Source organism: Oncorhynchus clarkii, unplaced genomic scaffold (assembly GCF_045791955.1).
Source record: "Oncorhynchus clarkii lewisi isolate Uvic-CL-2024 unplaced genomic scaffold, UVic_Ocla_1.0 unplaced_contig_4199_pilon_pilon, whole genome shotgun sequence".
Taxonomy (NCBI): Eukaryota; Metazoa; Chordata; class Actinopteri; order Salmoniformes; family Salmonidae; genus Oncorhynchus; species Oncorhynchus clarkii.
This window is the reverse complement of record NW_027260924.1, coordinates 56055-77236: the sequence shown is the minus strand read 5'-3', so window position 1 is coordinate 77236 and position 21182 is coordinate 56055. Positions and strand designations below refer to the sequence as shown.

General features: G+C 43.7%; 1 protein-coding gene across 1 annotated transcript; it reads right to left on the bottom strand.

Moving 5' to 3' along the window:
• Window positions 1–630: 630 nt before the first annotated feature.
• LOC139402252 (mimecan-like) lies at window positions 631–19635 on the bottom strand. The gene is made up of 6 exons (XM_071146350.1): window positions 19213–19635; window positions 8847–8937; window positions 5899–6063; window positions 4310–4512; window positions 3381–3473; window positions 631–2414 (listed from the first exon to the last, which is right to left on the bottom strand). Exons 1-6 carry the CDS (start codon window positions 19366–19368, stop codon window positions 2244–2246), a joined length of 879 nt encoding a protein of 292 aa, XP_071002451.1. The 5' UTR covers window positions 19369–19635; the 3' UTR covers window positions 631–2243.
• Between the last annotated feature and the right edge of the window lie 1547 nt (window positions 19636–21182).

Below are 21182 nucleotides of genomic sequence, written 5' to 3'. Positions count from 1 at the left end.
TACTGTATATCAGTGGAAATAGTTCTGATGATGTGCTGTTATACTGTATATCAGTGGAAATAGTTCTGGTGATGTGCTGTTATACTGTATATCAGTGGAAATAGTTCTGGTGATGTGCTGTTATACTGTATATCAGTGGAAATAGTTCTGGTGATGTGCTGTTATACTGTATATCAGTGGAAATAGTTCTGATGATGTGCTGTTATACTGTATATCAGTGGAAATAGTTCTGGTGATGTGCTGTTATACTGTATATCAGTGGAAATAGTTCTGATGATGTGCTGTTATACTGTATATCAGTGGAAATAGTTCTGGTGATGTGCTGTTATACTGTATTTCAGTGGAAATAGTTCTGGTGATGTGCTGTTATACTGTATATCAGTGGATATAGTTCTGGTGATGTGCTGTTATACTGTAGTGTAGTGGTGGTGTCTGCCAAGTTGGCTGGCTTAAAGTAACATCATTTACCCAGGTCTTCACTATTTGAATGTGTGGCAAACTATTAAAACCGTAGATATTTGCAATCCTTGCAGTTCATAGTTATCGTGGAGAAAGTTATCCCTTCTCTATACCGTGTCAATGTAAATGGTTGTTGTTGTTTACAAATTACACTCAGAAAAACAAAATGGGTTTTTGTTTGGTTGACGTTCATGCAGGGTTTAATTTTTTTTAAAGTATTTTAATTGTATTAAAATGTATAAAAACACAGCCACGGTCAAATACAATTTTTGGGATTTTACTGTACAGGTCATAACCACAGGTAATAACCACAAGCAATAATCACAGGTAATAATCTCATGTAATAATCACATGTAATAACCACAGGTAATAACCCCAGGTAATAACCACAGGTAATAATCACAGGTAATAATCGCAGGTAATAATCGCATGTAATAACCACAGGTAGTAACCACAGGTAATAACCACAGGTAATAATCGCATGTGATAATCGCAGGTAATAATCGCATGTAATAACCACAGGTAGTAACCACAGGTAATAACCACAGGTAATAATCGCAGGTAATAATCGCATGTGATAATCACATGTAATAACCACAGGTAATAACCACAGGTAGTAACCACAGGTAGTAACCACATGTAATAACCACAGGTAATAATCGCAGGTAATAATCGCATGTGATAATCACATGTAATAACCACAGGTAATAACCACAGGTAGTAACCACAGGTAGTAACCACATGTAATAACCACAGGTAATAATCGCAGGTAATAATCGCATGTGATAATCACATGTAATAACCACAGGTAATAACCACAGGTAGTAACCACAGGTAATAACCACAGGTAGTAACCACAGGTAATAACCACAGGTAATAATCGCATGTGATAATCGCAGGTAATAATCGCATGTGATAATCACATGTAATAACCACAGGTAATAACCACAGGTGATAATCACAGGTAATAATCACAGGTAATAATTCCTAATGATCCTTTTCTAAAAGGACTTTAGAAAAGGATCATACCATGTCTGATTCCACCATTTCAATATCAAAGCTTACAATTTTGAGACACATTAGGTTCACATTACTACAGGCTACGTATTTCAAAGATACATGTATTGTCAACTTCTACTTAAGAACCAGTTTACATGGAGGTAATTCACAGAATTCAGAAAGCCAAAAGCTTGACTCAACATTTTGAAGAAGTCATAATTCATACATTATGCAGAAGCAGAATAAAAGGTGTATTTACAAAGGCTTCAGACCATTTAGCTCATGTGTTCAAGTTTATGTTCAAGACCAGTCTAAACGTAAAGGAAATTAAATCAGAACCCACGCAGAGAGGAAGCCTGACGTAGCTTGCTAATGGGACACGCTAACGTTTCAGTCCCAATCCACTAGCCTTCTGAAAGACCTGGGCACAATTTTTTACAGAAGAAACGTTCAGACAGAAATGGAATGTAATTGTGTAGACGACCAGTCATATCAGATGGTCTTGTCTTCGTCAAGTAGAATAGGGAATTGCGTTGTATGTGTCTGTCTGGCTGAAAGCCCTGTAGAATCTGTTTTACTACTGTAATGTTATTTAATAACCAGGAAGTCCATTAACGTTGGAAAACTTTTCCTAAATCCCCTAGTTATACAGATATCCTGTTTGGAGTATTCCGGATTCCCTGTTTATTCCCTACTGATTCTAGGACTCCTCCAACTAGGATTTCTGGAAAAACTGGGAATTTTGGAAAAGTTAGCGAAATCCCTTTTCCCAGGGAGTCTTTTGTTTAGCGGTATTTTCCGACGGGGAGAGACTTGAGGCAGGTGAAGCTGTCGGGGGACTTGGACAGCAGCACTGGGTTCCCATCCAACCTCACCTCTATCAGGTTGGGTCTGATGTAGTACGTGTTGTTGCCATTACAGAACGTGTCGGAGGTGACATCAGTGATGTTGTTGTTCTGTATGGCAGAGAAAAGAGAGATGAAGAGCAGGATCACTATTACTCTAGGACAGGGATGGGCAACTTTGATGGGGTAATGAATAATGTGGGACCGCAGTGGTTCGAGGGTCTGCATACGCACATCCATACACACACATGCAGTCAAGTGATTTGTGCAATCAAACTATTTGTGCAGTTAAAGTACTTAAAGGTGCAATATGCAGAAATAGCTCCGCCATTTCCTGGTTGCAAAAATGTCAGTTTATGTGACAAAATCAGTGTAGAGAATTATTGTACCATCTAAACAACTGTGAAATATATTTTCCATAAACAAACATATTGTATTTTATTCTGTTTCAAGCTGGTGGACAAAACCAAAAGTAAAAACTAAACTTGAGGATGGGAAGCATAGAAATACTGCACATAAAACAGATCTACCACTTCTTAAACTTCCTTTCAATGAGAATGACAGATCTATAAAACACATATCTATGTGAATTTGGTCGAGTCGACCAAAAAGTGACACATTGCAGCTTTAACTCTCTTATTAATTAAATGCATTTTACCAGTAGCCAGTAGCCTCTACTCTCAACAGTAAATTTCGAGTTCTGGGCCATCAGTTGCCCATCTCTGGGTAAGGGTAGTTAGTCCCTGCTCTAGGATATTTTCTTGATCATGTATGAGCAGGAGAAACTCAGGGCCCAGACATTAGAGCTATCCTAGTCAGGAGAAACTCAGGCCCCAAGACAGCACTCAGAGAGCAGTGCTTTTTGACCAACATAAATACAGCAGAGCTATTTGACCATTTCAATACTTTTTCCTGGTCAGGACAAGCAGTTCAGTTCATCAGAGCTCAGATTTTTGGGAAACTTTCAAAAAGTTTCTGAAACTTCGCTACCTCTGTCAGGATAAACTCAGACTCCTATGCATGCCATTTTGAACTCATTCTGTAGTGTCCAGTCTGAGTTTAGTGTGTGGTACTGACCTGTAGGTGAATAATGCGGACGCTCTCAGGGATCACTGGCACGGCCTCCAGCTCATTGTCTCCGAGGAACAGGTTAACCAGCTGCCTCAGTTTCTGCACCAAAAGACAGAGCACAAATCACCAACCTTATTACATTTTTTTATTTAACGAGGCAAGTCAGTTAAGAACTAATTCTCAATGACGGCCTAGGAACAGTGGGTTAACTGCCTGTTCAAGGGCAGATCGACAGAATTGTACCTTGTCAGCTCGGGGATTTGAACTTGCAACCTTCCGGTTACAGCTCCAACACTCTAACCACTAGGCCACGCTGCCACCAGATATATTATATCCTAAATATATGCTGATGATGATCCATCTTTAAATATCCTCTTGCACTTTTAATAGTCAGTATACAAGGATTATTTCTCATTCCTTTTTACAACTCCATCCTTCCAACATGCTAGGGTATGTTAAGAGGGCAGTCCTGGAAACGCAGCCACCTGACGAGCCACAGTCAAGCACCCAAGGTGGCTTACATTGTAGCTAGCTACACAATCCCGCAACGTCTTGAACTGTCTTACCTGACAAAGATTCCAGTGGGATGGAAACATTGTTGTTGAGTGTCTTAATACACCACTTACATCCCAGTTGAGTATCTTAATACACCACTTACATCCCAGTGGGATGGAAACGTTGTTGTTGAGTGTCTTAATACACCACTTACATCCCAGTGGGATGGAAACGTTGTTGTTGAGTGTCTTAATACAACACTTACATCCCAGTGGGATGGAAACGCTGTTGTTGAGTATCTTAATACACCACTTACATCCCAGTGGGATGGAAACGCTGTTGTTGAGTATCTTAATACACCACTTACATCCCAGTGGGATGGAAACGCTGTTGTTGAGTATCTTAATACACCACAGGGAGTATAATACACTGAAACATACCTTGAAGGCGTTGGCCTTGACCCCTTTGGTTTTGAGCTGATTGTGGTTGGCGTTGAAGGTTGTGAGCTTGCCGGGCAGCATGGGCAGCTTGACCAGATGGTTCTCAGCCAAATTGAGTTCCTCCAATAGGGTAAGCTTGGAGAACGCTCCGTCCTGGATCTCAGAGATCAGGTTTCCCGTCAGGTCGATTCTCTTCAGAGTCACTGGAGATAAAATGGAATAGAACGTAGGACAAAGAACATACTCTAATTCTCGAATCAGAATAGAACATAAATTCAGAGATCAGGTTCTCCGTTAGGTTGATCCTCTTCAGAGTCTCTGGCATAGAATAGATTGGAGAAGAATAGAACTTAATTGTCGATCAGAGGTTGTAAAATTGCGAAAATGCTGTTTTATCTAACACAAGGCACTGCTAAGCTATAGCCCTCATGCTCTGATAGGAATGGTTTATCTGTAAATAAAGTAAGTTATGCAATGTTTTGACTATTTTTCAAATGTACACACAGAAATATGGATGATTCAGAACTACCCTTCTGGGAGTTTAAACTTCTGCAGTGTAAATCTAAAACCGGGATAGAGACCGAGAGAGTTTGCCAGACATTCCGTCTCGCCAGCTTTAAATCCAGATGTGCCTCTACTTATGTCAGTAAAGGGCCAGGGCCGGGCCTCGAGGGGCCCACATAACATCCACAAACACAAACAAATGCCCAAATAAAGGAAGCATTTAGATGTCTACAGACCCTCCGCGAGGCCAAGAAAATGTCCATCTGTTATCTTTCTTTCATCCCTGAATGAATATTCCTCTGCATATGTAGGGCATGTTCCAGTAGTATTATATATGTAGGGCATGTTCCAGTAGTATTATATATGTAGGGCATGTTCCAGTAGTATTATATATGTAGGGCATGTTCCAGTAGTATTATATATGTAGGGCATGTTCCAGTAGTATTATATATGTAGGGCATGTTCCAGTAGTATTATATATGTAGGGCATGTTCCAGTAGTATTATATATGTAGGGCATGTTCCAGTAGTATTATATATGTAGGGCATGTTCCAGTAGTATTATATATGTAGGGCATGTTCCAGTAGTATTATATATGTAGGGCATGTTCCAGTAGTATTATATATGTAGGGCATGTTCCAGTAGTATTATATATGTAGGGCATGTTCCAGTAGTATTATATACTGTATGTAGGGCATGTTCCAGTAGTATTATATAATGTATGTAGGGCATGTTCCAGTAGTATTATATATATATTGGACATTTTCCAGTAGTATTATATATATTGGACATTTTCCAGTAGTATTATATATATTGGACATGTTCCAGTAGTTTTACTTCCCAGGTATCTAGAAATCCGGTATATCCCAGATATCTGATATATAAATAGATATATCCCAGATATATGATATATAGATAAATATATCCCAGATATATGATATATAGATAGATATATCCCAGATATATGATATATAGTTAGATATATATAAGATATCTGGCTTTAGAATAAGCAAGGAGAGAATTCTCCAACCAGGACAGTGAACTTCATATCTATTAACTTCCTGTATGTTTCAACCCCGACTCACCGATTTCTGCAAAGTCTTTATTGGTGATCTTGTTGATCTTGTTATAGCGGGCGTAGAGGTAGGCAGTCTCCTTGGGCAGGGTGGGCACAGCAGTCATCTCAGGAACAACTTCCTCACAGTACACAGAGCCGGTCAGACACACACACAGCAGGCATGTGGGCAGCTCTGGAGACACAGAACACACATGATGGATGGATGGATGGATGGATGGATGGATGGATGGATGGATGTCATGGATGGATGGATGGATGGATGGATGGATGGATGGATGGATGGGTGGATGGATGGATAGATGGATGGATGTCATGGATGTCATGGATGGATGGATGGATGGATGGATGGATAGATGGATGGATGTCATGGATGGATGGGTGGATGGATGGATGGATGGATGGATGGATGGATAGATGGATGGATGTCATGGATGGATGGGTGGATGGATAGATGGATGGATGGATGGATGGATGGATGGATGGATGGATGTCATGGATGTCATGGATGGATGGATGGATGGATGGATGGATGGATGGATGGATGTCATGGATGGATGGATGGATGGATGATGTCATGGGTGGATGGATGGATGGATGGATGTCATGGGTGGATGGATGGATGGATGGATGGATGGATGGATGGATGGATGGATGTCATGGATGGATGGGTGGATGGATGGATGGATGTCATGGATGGATGGGTGGATGGATGGATAGTTGGATAGATGAATGGATGTCATGGATGGATTGACTGACTGACAGATTTTTGTGTCATTAAAGGGTCTTGAATCTTACAGATGTCCAACCTACAGTTGAAGTCGGAACTTTACATACACATTAGCCAAATACATTTAAACTCAGTTTTTCACAATTCCAGACATTTAATCATAGTAAATATTCCCTGTCTTAGGTCAGTTAGGATCACCACTTTATTTTAAGAATGTGAAATGTCAAAATAATAGTAGGGAGAATTATTTATTTCAGCTTTTATTTATTTCATCACATTCCCAGTGTGTCAGAAGTTTACATACACTCAATAAGTATTTGGTAGCATTGCCTTTAAATTGTTTAACTTGGGTCAAACGTTTCGGGAAGCCTTCCACAAGCTTCCCACAATAAGTTGGGTGAATTTTGGCTCATTTCTCCTGACAGAGCTGGTGTAACTGAGGCAGGTTTGTAGGCCTCCTTGCTCGCACACACTTTTTCAGTTCTGACCACAAATGTTCTATTTGATTGAGGTCAGGGCTTTGTGATGGCCACTCAAGGACTTTGACTTTGTTGTCCTTAAGATATTTTGCCACAACTTTGGAAGTATGCTTGGGGTCATTGTCCATTTGGAAGACCCATTTGCGACCAAGCTTTAACTTTCTGACTGATGTCTTGAGATGTTGCTTCATTATATCCACATAATTGTCCACCTCATGATGCCATCTATTTTGTGAAGTGCACCAGTACCTCCTGCAGCAAAGCACCTCCACAACATGATGCTGCCACCCACGTGCTTCACGGTTGGGATGGTGTTCTTCGGCTTGCAAGCCTCCCCTTTTCCTCCAAACATATCGATGGTCATTATGGCCAAACAGTTAAATTTTGTTTCATCAGACCAGAGGACATTTCTCCAAAAGGTACCATCTTTGTCCCCATGTGCAGTTGCAAACCGTAGTCTGGCGTTTTTAATGGTGGTTTTGGAGCAGTGGCTTCTTCCTTGCTGAGCGGCCTTTCAGGTTATTTTGACATAGGACTTGTTTTACTGTGGATATAGATACTTTTGTACCTGTTTCCTCCAGCACCTTCACAAGGTCCTTTGCTGTTGTTCTGGGATTGATTTGCACTTTTCACACCAAAGTACGTTCATCTCTAGGAGACAGAACGCATCTCCTTCCTGAGCGGTATGATGGCTGTGTGGTCCCATGGTGTTTATACTTGCGTACTGTTGTTTGTACAGATGAACGTGGTACCTTCAGTATTTTGGAAATTGCTCCCGAGGATGAACCAGACTTGTGGAAGTCTACAATTTTTTCTGAGGTCTTGGCTGATTTCTTTTGATTTTCCCATGATGTCAAGCAAAGAGGCATTGAATTTGAAGGTAGGCCTTGAAATACATCCACGGGTACACCTCCAATTGACTCAAATGATGTCAATTAGCCTATCAGAAGCTTCTAAAGCCATGACATCATTTTCGGGAATTTTCCAATTGTTGGAACAATTACTTGTGCCATGCCGATAGCACTTTGAGGCTATTGTAGTTGCAAAGGTTGCTTTCGTTGGTGTGTGTGTGTGTGTGTGTGTGTGTGTGTGTGTGGGTGTGTGTGTGCGTGCGTGCGTGCGTGCGTGGTCTTCTCCCAGGCCGACAGGAAACCCACACAAACACAGCAGACAGAAAGACAGACATGCAGACACACAGGCAGACACACAGGCAGACGTGGTGCATGACAGCTTCCATTTAGTGCTGTTGTGTGTTCCCTTTGCTACCCCACACAGCTAGGCAGTACATCAGGAAAGAGAGTGAGTCTGGGAGAGGAAGAGGGAAGGAGAAAGAGAGTGAGTCTGGGAGAGGAAGAGGCAGAGATAGGCATGGATAGACAGGGAGACAAAGACTGAGGCAGGTAGAGAGGGAGAGGCATGGATAGACAGGGAGTCAAAGACTGAGGCAGGTAGAGAGGGAGAGGCATGGGGAGACAGGGAGACAAAGACTGAGGCAGGTAGAGAGGGAGAGGCATGGGGAGACAGGGAGTCAAAGACAGGGAGAGAGGCAGGGAGAGAGGGAGATGGAGAGTGAGGCAGGGAGAGAGGGAGAGTCAAAGGGAGAGACCAGTATGGATGGAGAGAGAAGAGGAGGAATGAAGAGACAGAGAGGGATGAAGAGGCAGAGAGAGACCAGTATGGACAGAGGGAGAAGGGGAGGGAGGAAGAGGCAGGGAGGGAGGAACAAGAAAGCTAAAGTAGCTATCTTACCTGAGGCTGGGGCATCGTCTGGTTCATCAGCAGGCAGGAAGACCATTCTGGAGTCATAGTCCTCTCCCAGCCACAACGCTGCTGCCTCTCTCTAGTGGAGGAAAATAGTCACACTTTTAGGATTAACACTGTAGAGTCACATTTAGGATTAATACTGTAGAGTAACATTTAGGATTAATACTGTAGAGTAACATTTAGGATTAATACTGTAGAGTAACATTTAGGATTATTACTGTAGAAAAACACTGTTAGGATTAACACTGTAGAGTCACACTGTTAGGATTAATACTGTAGAGTAACATTTAGGATTAATACTGTAGAGTCACATTTAGGATGAATACTCTAGAGTAACATTTGGGATTAGCACTGTAGAGTAACATTTAGGATTAATACTGTAGAGTAACATTTAGGATTAATACTGTAGAGTAACATTTAGGATTATTACTGTAGAGTAACATTTAGGATTATTACTGTAGAGTAACATTTAGGATTAATACTGTAGAGTCACATTTAGGATTAATACTGTAGAGTAACATTTAGGATTAATACTGTAGAGTCACATTTAGGATTAATACTGCAGACCCGTCAAACTCAACTCTGGACCTCAAAGACAGTTCCACTGCTTTTTTTCATTGTTTCCCTGTTCCCAGACCTGCTACCTCTCTCTGGGTGGGAACAGACCTGCTAACTCTCTCTGGGTGGGAACAGACCTGTTACCCCTCTCTAGATGGGAACAGACCTGCTACCTCTCTCTGGATTGGAACAGACCTGTTACCTCTCTCTGGATGGGAACAGACCTGCTACCTCTCTCTAGATGGGAACAGACCTGCTACCTCTCTCTAGATGGGAACAGACCTGCTACCTCTCTCTAGATGGGAACAGACCTGCTACCTCTCTCTAGATGGGAACAGACCTGCTACCTCTCTCTAGATGGGAACAGACCTGCTACCTCTCTCTAGATGGGAACAGACCTGCTACCTCTCTCTGGATGGGAACAGACCTGCTACCTCTCTCTGGATGGGAACAGACCTGCTACCTCTCTCTAGATGGGAACAGACCTGCTACCTCTCTCTAGATGGGAACAGACCTGCTACCTCTCTCTAGATGGGAACAGACCTGCTACCTCTCTCTAGATGGGAACAGACCTGCTACCTCTCTCTAGATGGGAACAGACCTGCTACCTCTCTCTAGATGGGAACAGACCTGCTACCTCTCTCTAGATGGGAACAGACCTGCTACCTCTCTCTGGATTGGAACAGACCTGTTACCTCTCTCTGGATGGGAACAGACCTGCTACCTCTCTCTAGATGGGAACAGACCTGCTACCTCTCTCTAGATGGGAACATACCTGCTACCTCTCTCTAGATGGGAACAGACCTGCTACCTCTCTCTAGATGGGAACAGACCTGCTACCTCTCTCTAGATGGGAACAGACCTGCTACCTCTCTCTAGATGGGAACAGACCTGCTACCTCTCTCTGGATGGGAACAGACCTGCTACCTCTCTCTGGATGGGAACAGACCTGCTACCTCTCTCTAGATGGGAACAGACCTGCTACCTCTCTCTAGATGGGAACAGACCTGCTACCTCTCTCTGGGTGGGAACAGACCTGCTACCTCTCTCTAGATGGGAACAGACCTGCTACCTCTCTCTAGATGGGAACAGACCTGCTACCTCTCTCTAGATGGGAATAGACCAACACACTTATGAAAACTACATACCTGTAACATAACCCTCAGCTTAAATGGTCAGATACAGTATGTGAGAGGGATGGAGAGAGACTCAAGGAGAGGTAGGGAGAAAGATGGAGAAATGGCCTAAATGGGGTGTGGGCATGGTTGACTTGGGGGGGGGGGGGGGGGGTTGAGGGGGGTGTGTGTTCGTGGCTGGTGGTGTTGTGGTCTGGATGTAGGTTCTCCCGGTGTGGGTCCTCTATGTGTAGGTCCGTGGGGGGGGGGGGCTATACAGAGTCAATGTGGAGGCTATATACAGGGGGTACCGGTACAGAGTCAATGTGGAGGCTATATACAGGGGGTACCGGTACAGAGTCAATGTGGAGGCTATATACAGGGGGTTCTGGTACATAGTCAATGTGGAGGCTATATACAGGGGGTACCGGTACAGAGTCAATGTGGAGGCTATATACAGGGGTTCTGGTACAGAGTCAATGTGGAGGCTATATACAGGGTGTTACGGTACAGAGTCAATGTTGAGGCTATATACAGGGGGTACCGGTACAGAGTCAATGTGGAGGCTATATACATGGGTTCTGGTACAGAGTCAATGTGGAGGCTATATACAGGGTGTTACGGTACAGAGTCAATGTGGAGGCTATATACAGGGTATTACGGTGCAGAGTCAATGTGGAGGCTATATACAGGGGGTTCTGGTACAGAGTCAATGTGGAGGCTATATACAGGGTGTTACGGTACAGAGTCAATGTGGAGGCTATATACAGGGGGTACCGGTACAGAGTCAATGTGGAGGCTATATACAGGGGGTTCTGGTACAGAGTCAATGTGGAGGCTATATACAGGGTGTTACGGTACAGAGTCAATGTGGAGGCTATATACAGGGTATTACGGTGCAGAGTCAATGTGGAGGCTATATACAGGGGGTTCTGGTACAGAGTCAATGTGGAGGCTATATACAGGGTGTTACGGTACAGAGTCAATGTGGAGGCTATATACAGGGGGTACCGGTACAGAGTCAATGTGGAGGCTATATACAGGGGGTTCTGGTACAGAGTCAATGTGGAGGCTATATACAGGGTATTACAGTACAGAGTCAATGTGGAGGCTATATACAGGGTGTTACGATACAGAGTCAATGTGGAGGCTATATACAGGGTGTACCGGTACAGAGTCAATGTGGAGGCTATATACAGTGCATTGCGAAAGTATTCGGCCCCCTTGAACTTTGCGACCTTTTGCCACATTTCAGGCTTCAAACATAAAGATATAAAACTTTATTTTTTTGTGAAGAATCAACAACAAGTGGGACACAATCATGAAGTGGAACGACATTTATTGGATATTTAAAACTTTTTTAACAAATCAAAAACTGAAAAATTGGGCGTGCAAAATTATTCAGCCCCTTTACTTTCTGTGCAGCTCTCTCCAGAAGTTCAGTGAGGATCTCTGAATGATCCAATGTTGACCTAAATGACTAATGATGATAAATACAATCCACCTGTGTGTAATCAAGTCTCCGTATAAATGCACCTGCACTGTGATAGTCTTAGAGGTCCGTTAAAAGCGCAGAGAGCATCATGAAGAACAAGGAACACACCAGGCAGGTCCGATATACTGTTGTGAAGAAGTTTAAAGCCGGATTTGGATACAAAAAGATTTCCCAAGCTTTAAACATCCCAAGGAGCACTGTGCAAGCGATAATATTGAAATGGAAGGAGTATCAGACCACTGCAAATCTACCAAGACCTGGCCGTCCCTCTAAACGTTCAGCTCATACAAGGAGAAGACTGATCAGAGATGCAGCCAAGAGGCCCATGATCACTCTGGATGAACTGCAGAGATCTACAGCTGAGGTGGGAGACTCTGTCCATAGGACAACAATCAGTTGTATATTGCACAAATCTGGCCTTTATGGAAGAGTGGCAAGAAGAAAGCCATTTCTTAAAGATATCCATAAAAAGTGTCGTTTAAAGTTTGCCACAAGCCACCTGGGAGACACACCAAACATGTGGAAGAAGGTGCTCTGGTCAGATGAAACAAAAATTGAACTTTTTGGCAACAATGCAAGATGTTATGTTTGGCGTAAAAGCAACACAGCTCATCACCCTGAACACACCATCCCCACTGTCAAACATGGTGGTGGCAGCATCATGGTTTGGGCCTGCTTTTCTTCAGCAGGGACAGGGAAGATGGTTAAAATTGATGGGAAGATGGATGGAGCCAAATACAGGACCATTCTGGAAGAAAACCTGATGGAGTCTGCAAAAGACCTGAGACTGAGACGGAGATTTGTCTTCCAACAAGACAATGATCCAAAACATAAAGCAAAATCTACAATGGAATGGTTCAAAAATAAACATATCCAGGTGTTAGAATGGCCAAGTCAAAGTCCAGACCTGAATCCAATCGAGAATCTGTGGAAAGAACTGAAAACTGCTGTTCACAAATGCTCTCCATCCAACCTCACTGAGCTCGAGCTGTTTTGCAAGGAGGACTGGGAAAAAATGTCAGTCTCTCGATGTGCAAAACTGATAGAGACATACCCCAAGCGACTTACAGCTGTAATCGCAGCAAAAGGTGGCGCTACAAAGTATTAACTTAAGGGGGCTGAATAATTTTGCACGCCCAATTTTTCAGTTTTTGATTTGTTAAAAAAGTTTGAAATATCCAATAAATGTTGTTCCACTTCATGATTGTGTCCCACTTGTTGTTGATTCTTCACAAAAAAAATACAGTTTTATATCTTTATGTTTGAAGCCTGAAATGTGGCAAAAGGTCGCAAAGTTCAAGGGGGCCTAATACTTTCGCAATGCACTGTACAGGGTGTTATGGTACAGAGTCATTGTGGAGGCTATATACAGGGGGTACCAGTACAGAGTCAATGTAGAGGCTATATATAGGGTGTTACGGTACAGAGTCAAGGTAGAGGCAACCTTCTCCACTACAGCCTTGTCGATGAGAATGGGGGCTTGTCGATGAGAATGGGGGCTTGTCGATGAGAATGGGGGCTTGTCGATGAGAATGGGGGCTTGTCGATGAGAATGGGGGCTTGTAGATGAGAATGGGGACTTGTCGATGAGAATGGGGCTTGTTGATGAGAATGGGGGCTTGCTCGGTCCTCCTCTTTCTGAAGTCCACAATCCCAGATATCCTAATCCCTCTTTATTTCGGACATCTTTCAACCGGGATTTCTGTAAAACCTGGGAATTTTCGGGATGTTACTGTAATTTTGACATACGGTATACCTGTGCATGCAAGCTCTCAGTTCATATGGTCAGTTGGTCATATGGTGGGAGAAACTGCAACTGTAACACCACGTACTTTATATTGGCTTCCCTGAAGATCTGAATGTTTCTGTCATAGTGTGTTGTTGTATTTTGGAGAGCACAGATGTACTGTGATCTTCCAGCTTCTCTAGCCATCTGGCAGAAACATCAACTTTGAGGTTTTGTTAGCATTGTTTGACTTTGGTGTCTTTCAGGAGTATACACTCTTCACTTCTTTTAGTAAAACTATCTAAAAGCTGTTTAGATTCTTATTCCAGAAGTCTCTATTATTCCATTGCTGGGCATTTCAGTTGCAGCATAACAGCAGTCCAGAATCTCTTACCCATACAGTGGCTTGCAAAAGTATTCACCCCCCTTGGCATTTTTCCTATTTTAATGCCTTACAACCTGGAATTAAAATTGAGGGGGCTTTGTATAATTTGATTTACACAACATGCCTGGCACTTTGATGATGCAAAATATTTTTTCTTGTGAAACAAACAAGAAATAAGATAAAAACAACAGAAAACTTGAGCGTGCATAACTATTCACCCCCCCCCAAAGTCAATACTTTGTAGAGCAACCTTTTTGAAGAAAATTACAGCTGCAAGTCTCTTGGGGTATGTCTCCATCAGCTTGGCACATCTAGCCACTGGGATTTTTTCCCATTCTTCAAGGCAAAACTGCTCCAGCTCCTTCAAGTTGGATGGGTTCCGCTGGTGTACAGCAATCTTTTAGTCATACCACAGATTCTCAATTGGATTGAGGTCTGGGCTTTGACAAGGCCATTCCAAGACATTTAAATGTTTTCCCTTAAACCACTTAAGTGTTGCTTTAGCAGTATGCTTAGGGTTATTGTCCTGCTGGAAGGTGAGCCTCCATCCCAAGTAAAATCTCTGGAAGACTGAAACAGGTTTCCTTCAAGGATTTCTGTTTATTTAGCACCATCCATCATTCCTTCAGTTTGGACCAGTTTCCCAGTCCCTGCCGATGAAAAACATCCCCACAGCATGATGCAGCTTCTACCATGCTTCACTGTGGGGATGGTGTTCTCAGGGTGATGAGAGGTGTTGGGTTTGTGCCAGACCTAACATTTTCCTTGATGACCAAAAAGCAACATTTTTGTAATTCGACCAAAGTACCTTCTTCCATATGTTTGGGGAGTCTCCCACATGCCTTTTGGCGAACACAAAACGTGTTTGCTTATTTTTTTCATCAAGCAATGGCTTTTTTCTGGCCACTCTTCCGTAAAGCCCAGCTCTGTGGAGTGTACGACCTAAAGTGGTCCTATGGACAGATACTCCAATCTCCGCTGTGGAGCTTTGCAGCTCCTTCAGGGTTATCTTTGGTCTCTTTGTTGCCTCTCTGATTAATGTCCTCCTTGCCTGGTCCGTGAGTTTTGGTGGGCGGCTCTCTCTTGGCAGGTTTGTTGTGGTGCCATATTCTTTACATTTTTTAATAATGGATTTAATGGTGCTCTGTGTGATGTTCAAAGTTTCTGATATTTTTTTATAACCCAACCCTGATCTGTACTTCCCCACAACTTTGTCCCTGACCTGTTTGGAGAGCTCCTTGGTCTTCATGGGGCCGCTTGCTTGGTGGTGCCCCTTGCTTGGTGGTGTTGCCGACTCTGGGGCCTTTCAGAACAGGTGGAAAAATACTGAGATCATGTGACAGATCACGTGACACTTAGATTGTACACAGGTGGACTTTATTTAACTAATTATGTAACTTCTGAAGGTAATTGGTTGCACCAGATCTTATTCAGGGGCTTCATAGCAAAGGGTGTGATTATATATGCACGCACCATTTTTCCGTTTTTCATTTTAAATTCGTATGTTATTTTTTTCATTTAACTTCAACAATTTGGACTATTTTGTGTATGTCCATTACATGAATTCCAAATAAAATTCCATTTGAATTACAGGTTGTAAAGCAACAAAATACGAAAAATGCCAAGGGAGATTAATACTTTTGCAAGGCACTGTAGCTGTTAACCCTGAACTATTTAGCCACTGGAAGCCTAACCCAGCAGAGCACAGGAGTCATGACTTGGTGTTCACTTGCCTGTTCTGGTAAAATAACTACTCCCCCTGTTCTCCAGTACCTGAGCCATGACCTCCTGGCATCTGGACCAGGGGAGCTGTTTGGATGGGAGTTTTCCAGACAGGAACCTGAGCCCATGACCTCCTGGCATCTGGACCACGGGTGCTGTTTGGAGATCTCCAGACAGAAACCTCAGTTATGTGCCATTTTAATGTTACCTAAACATTGTAGGAATGTTAACTGTGTTCTGGGTGAGCCCTGATCTTTGGCCCCTTCTTTGGCTTCAGAACCAGGGATGAGCCTTGGAATTTAAGCCTACCTAACGTCCATGGAACATTCAAGCCCTGAGCTTTTTTGGCCCCTTGGCAGAAGGAGAGGGGCCCCTTGGCAGGAGGAGGAGGGCCCCTTGGCAGAAGGAGAGGGGCCCCTTGGCAGGAGGAGGATGGCCCCTTGGGGTGAGGAGGAGGAGGGCCCCTTGGCGGGAGGAGGAGGAGGGCCCCTGGGCAGGAGGAGGGCCCCTTGGCGGGCGGAGGAGGAGGGCCCCTTGGCGGGAAGAGGAGGAGGGCCCCTTGGCGGGAGGAGGAGGAGGGCCCCTTGGCGGGAAGAGGAGGTGGGCCCCTTGGCGGGAAGAGGAGGTGGGCCCCTTGGCAGGAGGAGGAAGAAGGCCCCTTGGCAGGAGGAGGAAGAGGGCTCCTTGGCAGGAGGAGGAGGGCCCCATGGCAACTGTTTGGATGGGAGTTCTCCAGACTGGAATCTCAGTTCTGCTCCATGGGGACTCCATTAGAACGTTGCCTAACATTGTAGAAATATTCACTGTTTTCTTGGCTGCCAGACCAGGGCTGCTGTGAGTTCCTAGACTGCTTCTGCTCCATTGGGACTCCATTGGTTACCTACAGTACCTTACTCCAACATAACCTAACATTATAGGAACGTTAACTGTTTGCTGGGTGAGAATTGAGCGCTGGCCTCTTAGCAAGGGGAAAAGCAGGGCCCCTTGGCTTCAGATACAGGACTGCTGTTTGGATAGGGGTTCACTGCTTCATACCTCAACTCAGTTGGAGACTCCCGCAGCAACCAAACTACATTTGGACTCCATTGGAATGTTACCCAAAGTTATAGGAATGTTAACTGTTTGCTGAGTGAGCCCTGAATCCTGGCCCCTTGGCAGCTAAACCAGGCATGTTGTTTGGAAAGGAGCTCAGCAGACTGGAACCAGCCTGATTGTCGTGAGCCCTTGAGGCAGGACTCAGCGCTTTCCGCTAGATGGGTCAGCTGCTAAGTAAAATTGGCTATATTGTAAAAATTCATGAAAACTAAAATGTGCTTTTTGGTCTTAATTTAAAGGAACAATTCACCCATTTTGAGTATAGTTTTTGTGCATTTCTGAATTATGTTATATCGATTCCCGGGGTCATTTCATGTTTATCTGAGATATTCTCCGTTCAAGCAGGCAGAAATACAGCCAGTATAATGAGTTTGCATCATATGGGTGAATCTTTGCTTTAAGGTTAGGGTTAGGCATTAGGGCTCGCAGTGTTATGGTTAGGTTTAAAATAAGATTGTATGACTTCACGAGTCAAATCAATAAATGCCAAACTGCGTTCGGTTCAGCAGGAGCTTTGGAATGTTACCTAATATTCAAGGACATTCAAGGAGCCTGAACTGTTTGCTGGGTGACCTCTGACCTCTGGCCCCTTAGCAGAAGGAGTTGGGCCCCTTGGGAGCTGAAGCAGGGCTTATCCAACCTGGAACATCCGTTCTACTAGAGCAGTGGAACCTCCATTCTACTAGGGCAGTGGAACCTCCATTCTACTAGGGCAGTGGAACCTCCATTATACTAGGGCAGTGGAACCTCAATTCTACTAGGGCAGTGGAACCTCCATTCTACTAGTGCAGAGGAACCTCCATTCTACTAGTGCAGAGGAACCTCCGTTCTACTAGGGCAGTGGAACCTCCGTTCTACTAGGGCAGTGGAACCTCCGTTCTACTAGGGCAGTGGAACCTCCGTTCTACTAGGGCAGTGGAACCTCCGTTCTACTAGGGCAGTGGAACCTCCGTTCTACTAGGGCAGTGGAACCTCCGTTCTACTAGGGCAGTGGAACCTCTGTTCTACTAGGGCAGTGGAACCTCCATTCTACTATGTCAGTGGAACCTCCATTCTACTAAGGCAGTGGAACCTCCATTCTACTAGGGCAGTGGAACATCCATTCTACTAGGGCAGTGGAACCTCCATTCTACTAGGGCAGTGGAACCTCCATTCTACTAGGGCAGTGGAACCTCCATTCTACTAGGGCATTAAGAACCTCCATTCTACTAGGGCAGTGGAACCTCCATTCTACTAGGGCAGTGGAACCTCCATTCTACTAGGGCAGTGGAAACTCCATTCTACTAGGGCAGTGGAACCTCCATTCTACTAGGGCAGTGGAAACTCCATTCTACTAGGGCAGTGGAAACTCCATTCTACTAGGGCAGTGGAACCTCCATTCAACTAGTGCAGTGGAACCTCCATTCTACTAGGGCAGTGGAACCTCCATTCTACTAAGGCAGTGGAACCTCCATTCTACTAGGGCAGTGGAACCTCCATTCTACTAGGGCAGTGGAACCTCCATTCTACTAGGGCAGTGGAACCTCCATTCTACTAGGGCAGTGGAACCTCCATTCTACTAGGGCAGTAGAACCCTACTGTGCTGACTAATCACAATCACTATGAGTCTGGACTGAGTCTGGAGCTCTGGACAGACAGCCCAGCCAACCGCTTTCAAATCAGTCCCTGATGGCACAGATTTCACCCGGCAGGAATTAGACTAGGGGATAGAGAAATTAGACTCGGACTGTCATCCAAATCGGACTGTTACAGTGAAGTGGGACTGAGGCCAATGGCTATGGTTTGAGTTGCTACTGACATAATAATATAGACCAGTTGTTATTGCTGAGGCATTGTTAAATAATGCATGAATAAGACAATGTTTGCATACAACAACAAAAAATAGAATGTTCAAAGGAAAGTAGATTATTTGTTTTCAAAGTATAAAACAAACAACTGGTTATGTAATTATTTGCCTCTAATTACATAGTATAGATTTTATAGTATATACACAGTACCAGTCATTCCAGGGTTTTTATTTATTTTGACTATTTCCTACATTGTAGAATAATAGTGAAGACATCAAAACTATGAAATAACACATATGGAATCATGTAGTAACCAAAAAAAAGTGTTTAATTAAACAAATCAAAATATGTTTTATGTTGAAGATTCTTCAAAGTAGCCACCCTTTGCCTTAATGACAGCTTTGCACACTCTTGGCATTATTTTCAATACTGGAAAAGAAGACTGATATAAAAAAAAATACATCTTACCTTAGACCTCCTTGCTTCCAGATAAACTTCTCTATCGAACAATACATCCTGTTGTTTCAGTCGGAGCGTTGAGTCCTGGTTAAAGTGTTTCCCAGTCAAGGAGAGCACCCACGGTGACAGTATAACGGAGAAGAGTAACATTCTCACAGTTCCCATCGTGTCTGTGCTGTGGTGTGTTACCTAGCTGGAAGCTGTGGTAAAGTGTGAGGAGGCAGTGCAAGCTATGGGCTAGTAGTAGTAGTAGTAGTAAGTTATTTTCTCAGTGGCAGGCTGTGTGTAAAATGTGATTGGTCAAATCAGTATTTAAAGCCTGCACAAGGAGATTCTTGAAGCACAGGAGAGTTTATGGAACAGACTTTGCAAGTTTAGACAGGGGGAAACACCTCCTCTCCACTCAGCTGCTGCTGCAGTCACTATGTCACTATGGTTATTGTGAGTAACCTAGTTTCTGTTCCTTTAACTCCGCCTTCTAGTGAGTTTATACAAACTGTCATCTCCTACCATTCTGATGGATTGGAGACTGTCAGAAAACATGGTTGTAACGTTAATCATCAAATCAAATCAAAATCAAATCAAATTTATTTATATAGCCCTTCGTACATCAGCTGATATCTCAAAGTGCTGTACAGAAACCCAGCCTAAAACCCCAAACAGCAAGCAATGCAGGTGTAGAAGCACGGTGGCTAGGAAAAACTCCCTAGAAAGGCCAAAACCTAGGAAGAAACCTAGAGAAGAACCAGGCTATGTCGGGTGGCCAGTCCTCTTCTGGCTGTGCCGGGTGAAGATTATAACAGAACATGGCCAAGATGTTCAAATGTTCATAAATGACCAGCATGGTCAAATAATAATAATCACAGGCAGAACAGTGGAAACTGGAGCAGCAGCACGGCCAGGTGGACTGGAGACAGAAAGGAGTCATCATGTCAGGTAGTCCTGAGGCATGGTCCTAGGGTTCAGGTCCTCCGAGAGAGAGAAAGAAAGAGAGAAAGAGAGAATTAGAGAGAGCACACTTACATTCACACAGGACACCGAATAGGACAGGAGAAGCACTCCAGATATAACAAACACAAATCATTTGGTTGTTTTTCCATTGTTTACCTCAAGGCAGATGCCACTTGGGCAGAGTGGCCCACACTCATTGGATATGGCATGTTTAAATGTTAGAGCATTTCTCGTGAATGTATTTTATTTATCTAGACCTTATTTTACCAGGTAAGTTGACTGAAAACACATTCTCATTTACAGCAACGACCTGGGGAATAGTTACAGGGGAGAGGAGGGGGATGAATGATCCAATTGGAAGCTGGGGATGATTAGCTGACCATGATGGTATGAGGGCTAGATTGGGTATGAGGGCTAGATTAGCCCTGCTCAATATGCCTTAACCAACCATGTTGTTCCACCTCCTACATATGCGATGACATCACCTGGTTTAAACATCTCTAGAGACTATGTCTCTCTCTTCATTACTCAATGCCTAGGTTTACCTCCAATTTACCTCCAGACATCCTACCTTAACTTTGTCTGTACACTATGCCTTCAATCTATGCTATCGTGCCCAGAAACCTGCTCCTTTTACTCTCTGCTCTGAACGTGCTAGACGGGCCAGTTTGTATTGTCTTTAGCCGTACCCTTATCCTACTTCTCCTCTGTTCCTCTGGTGATGTGGAGGTTAATCCAGGTCCTGCAGTGCCTAGCTCCACTCCCACCCCCCAGGTGCTCTCATTTGTTGACTTCTGTAAACGTAAAAGCCTTGGTTTCATGCATGTTAACATTAGAAGCCTCCTCCCTATGTTTGTTTTATTCACTGCTTTAGCACACTCTACCAACCCAGATGTCTTAGCCGTGTCTGAATCCTGGCTTAGGAAAACCACCAAAAACCCTGAAATCTCCATTGCTAACTATAGCGTTTTCTGCCAAGATAGAACTGCCAAAGTGGGCGGTGTTGCAATCTACTGCAAAGATAGTAA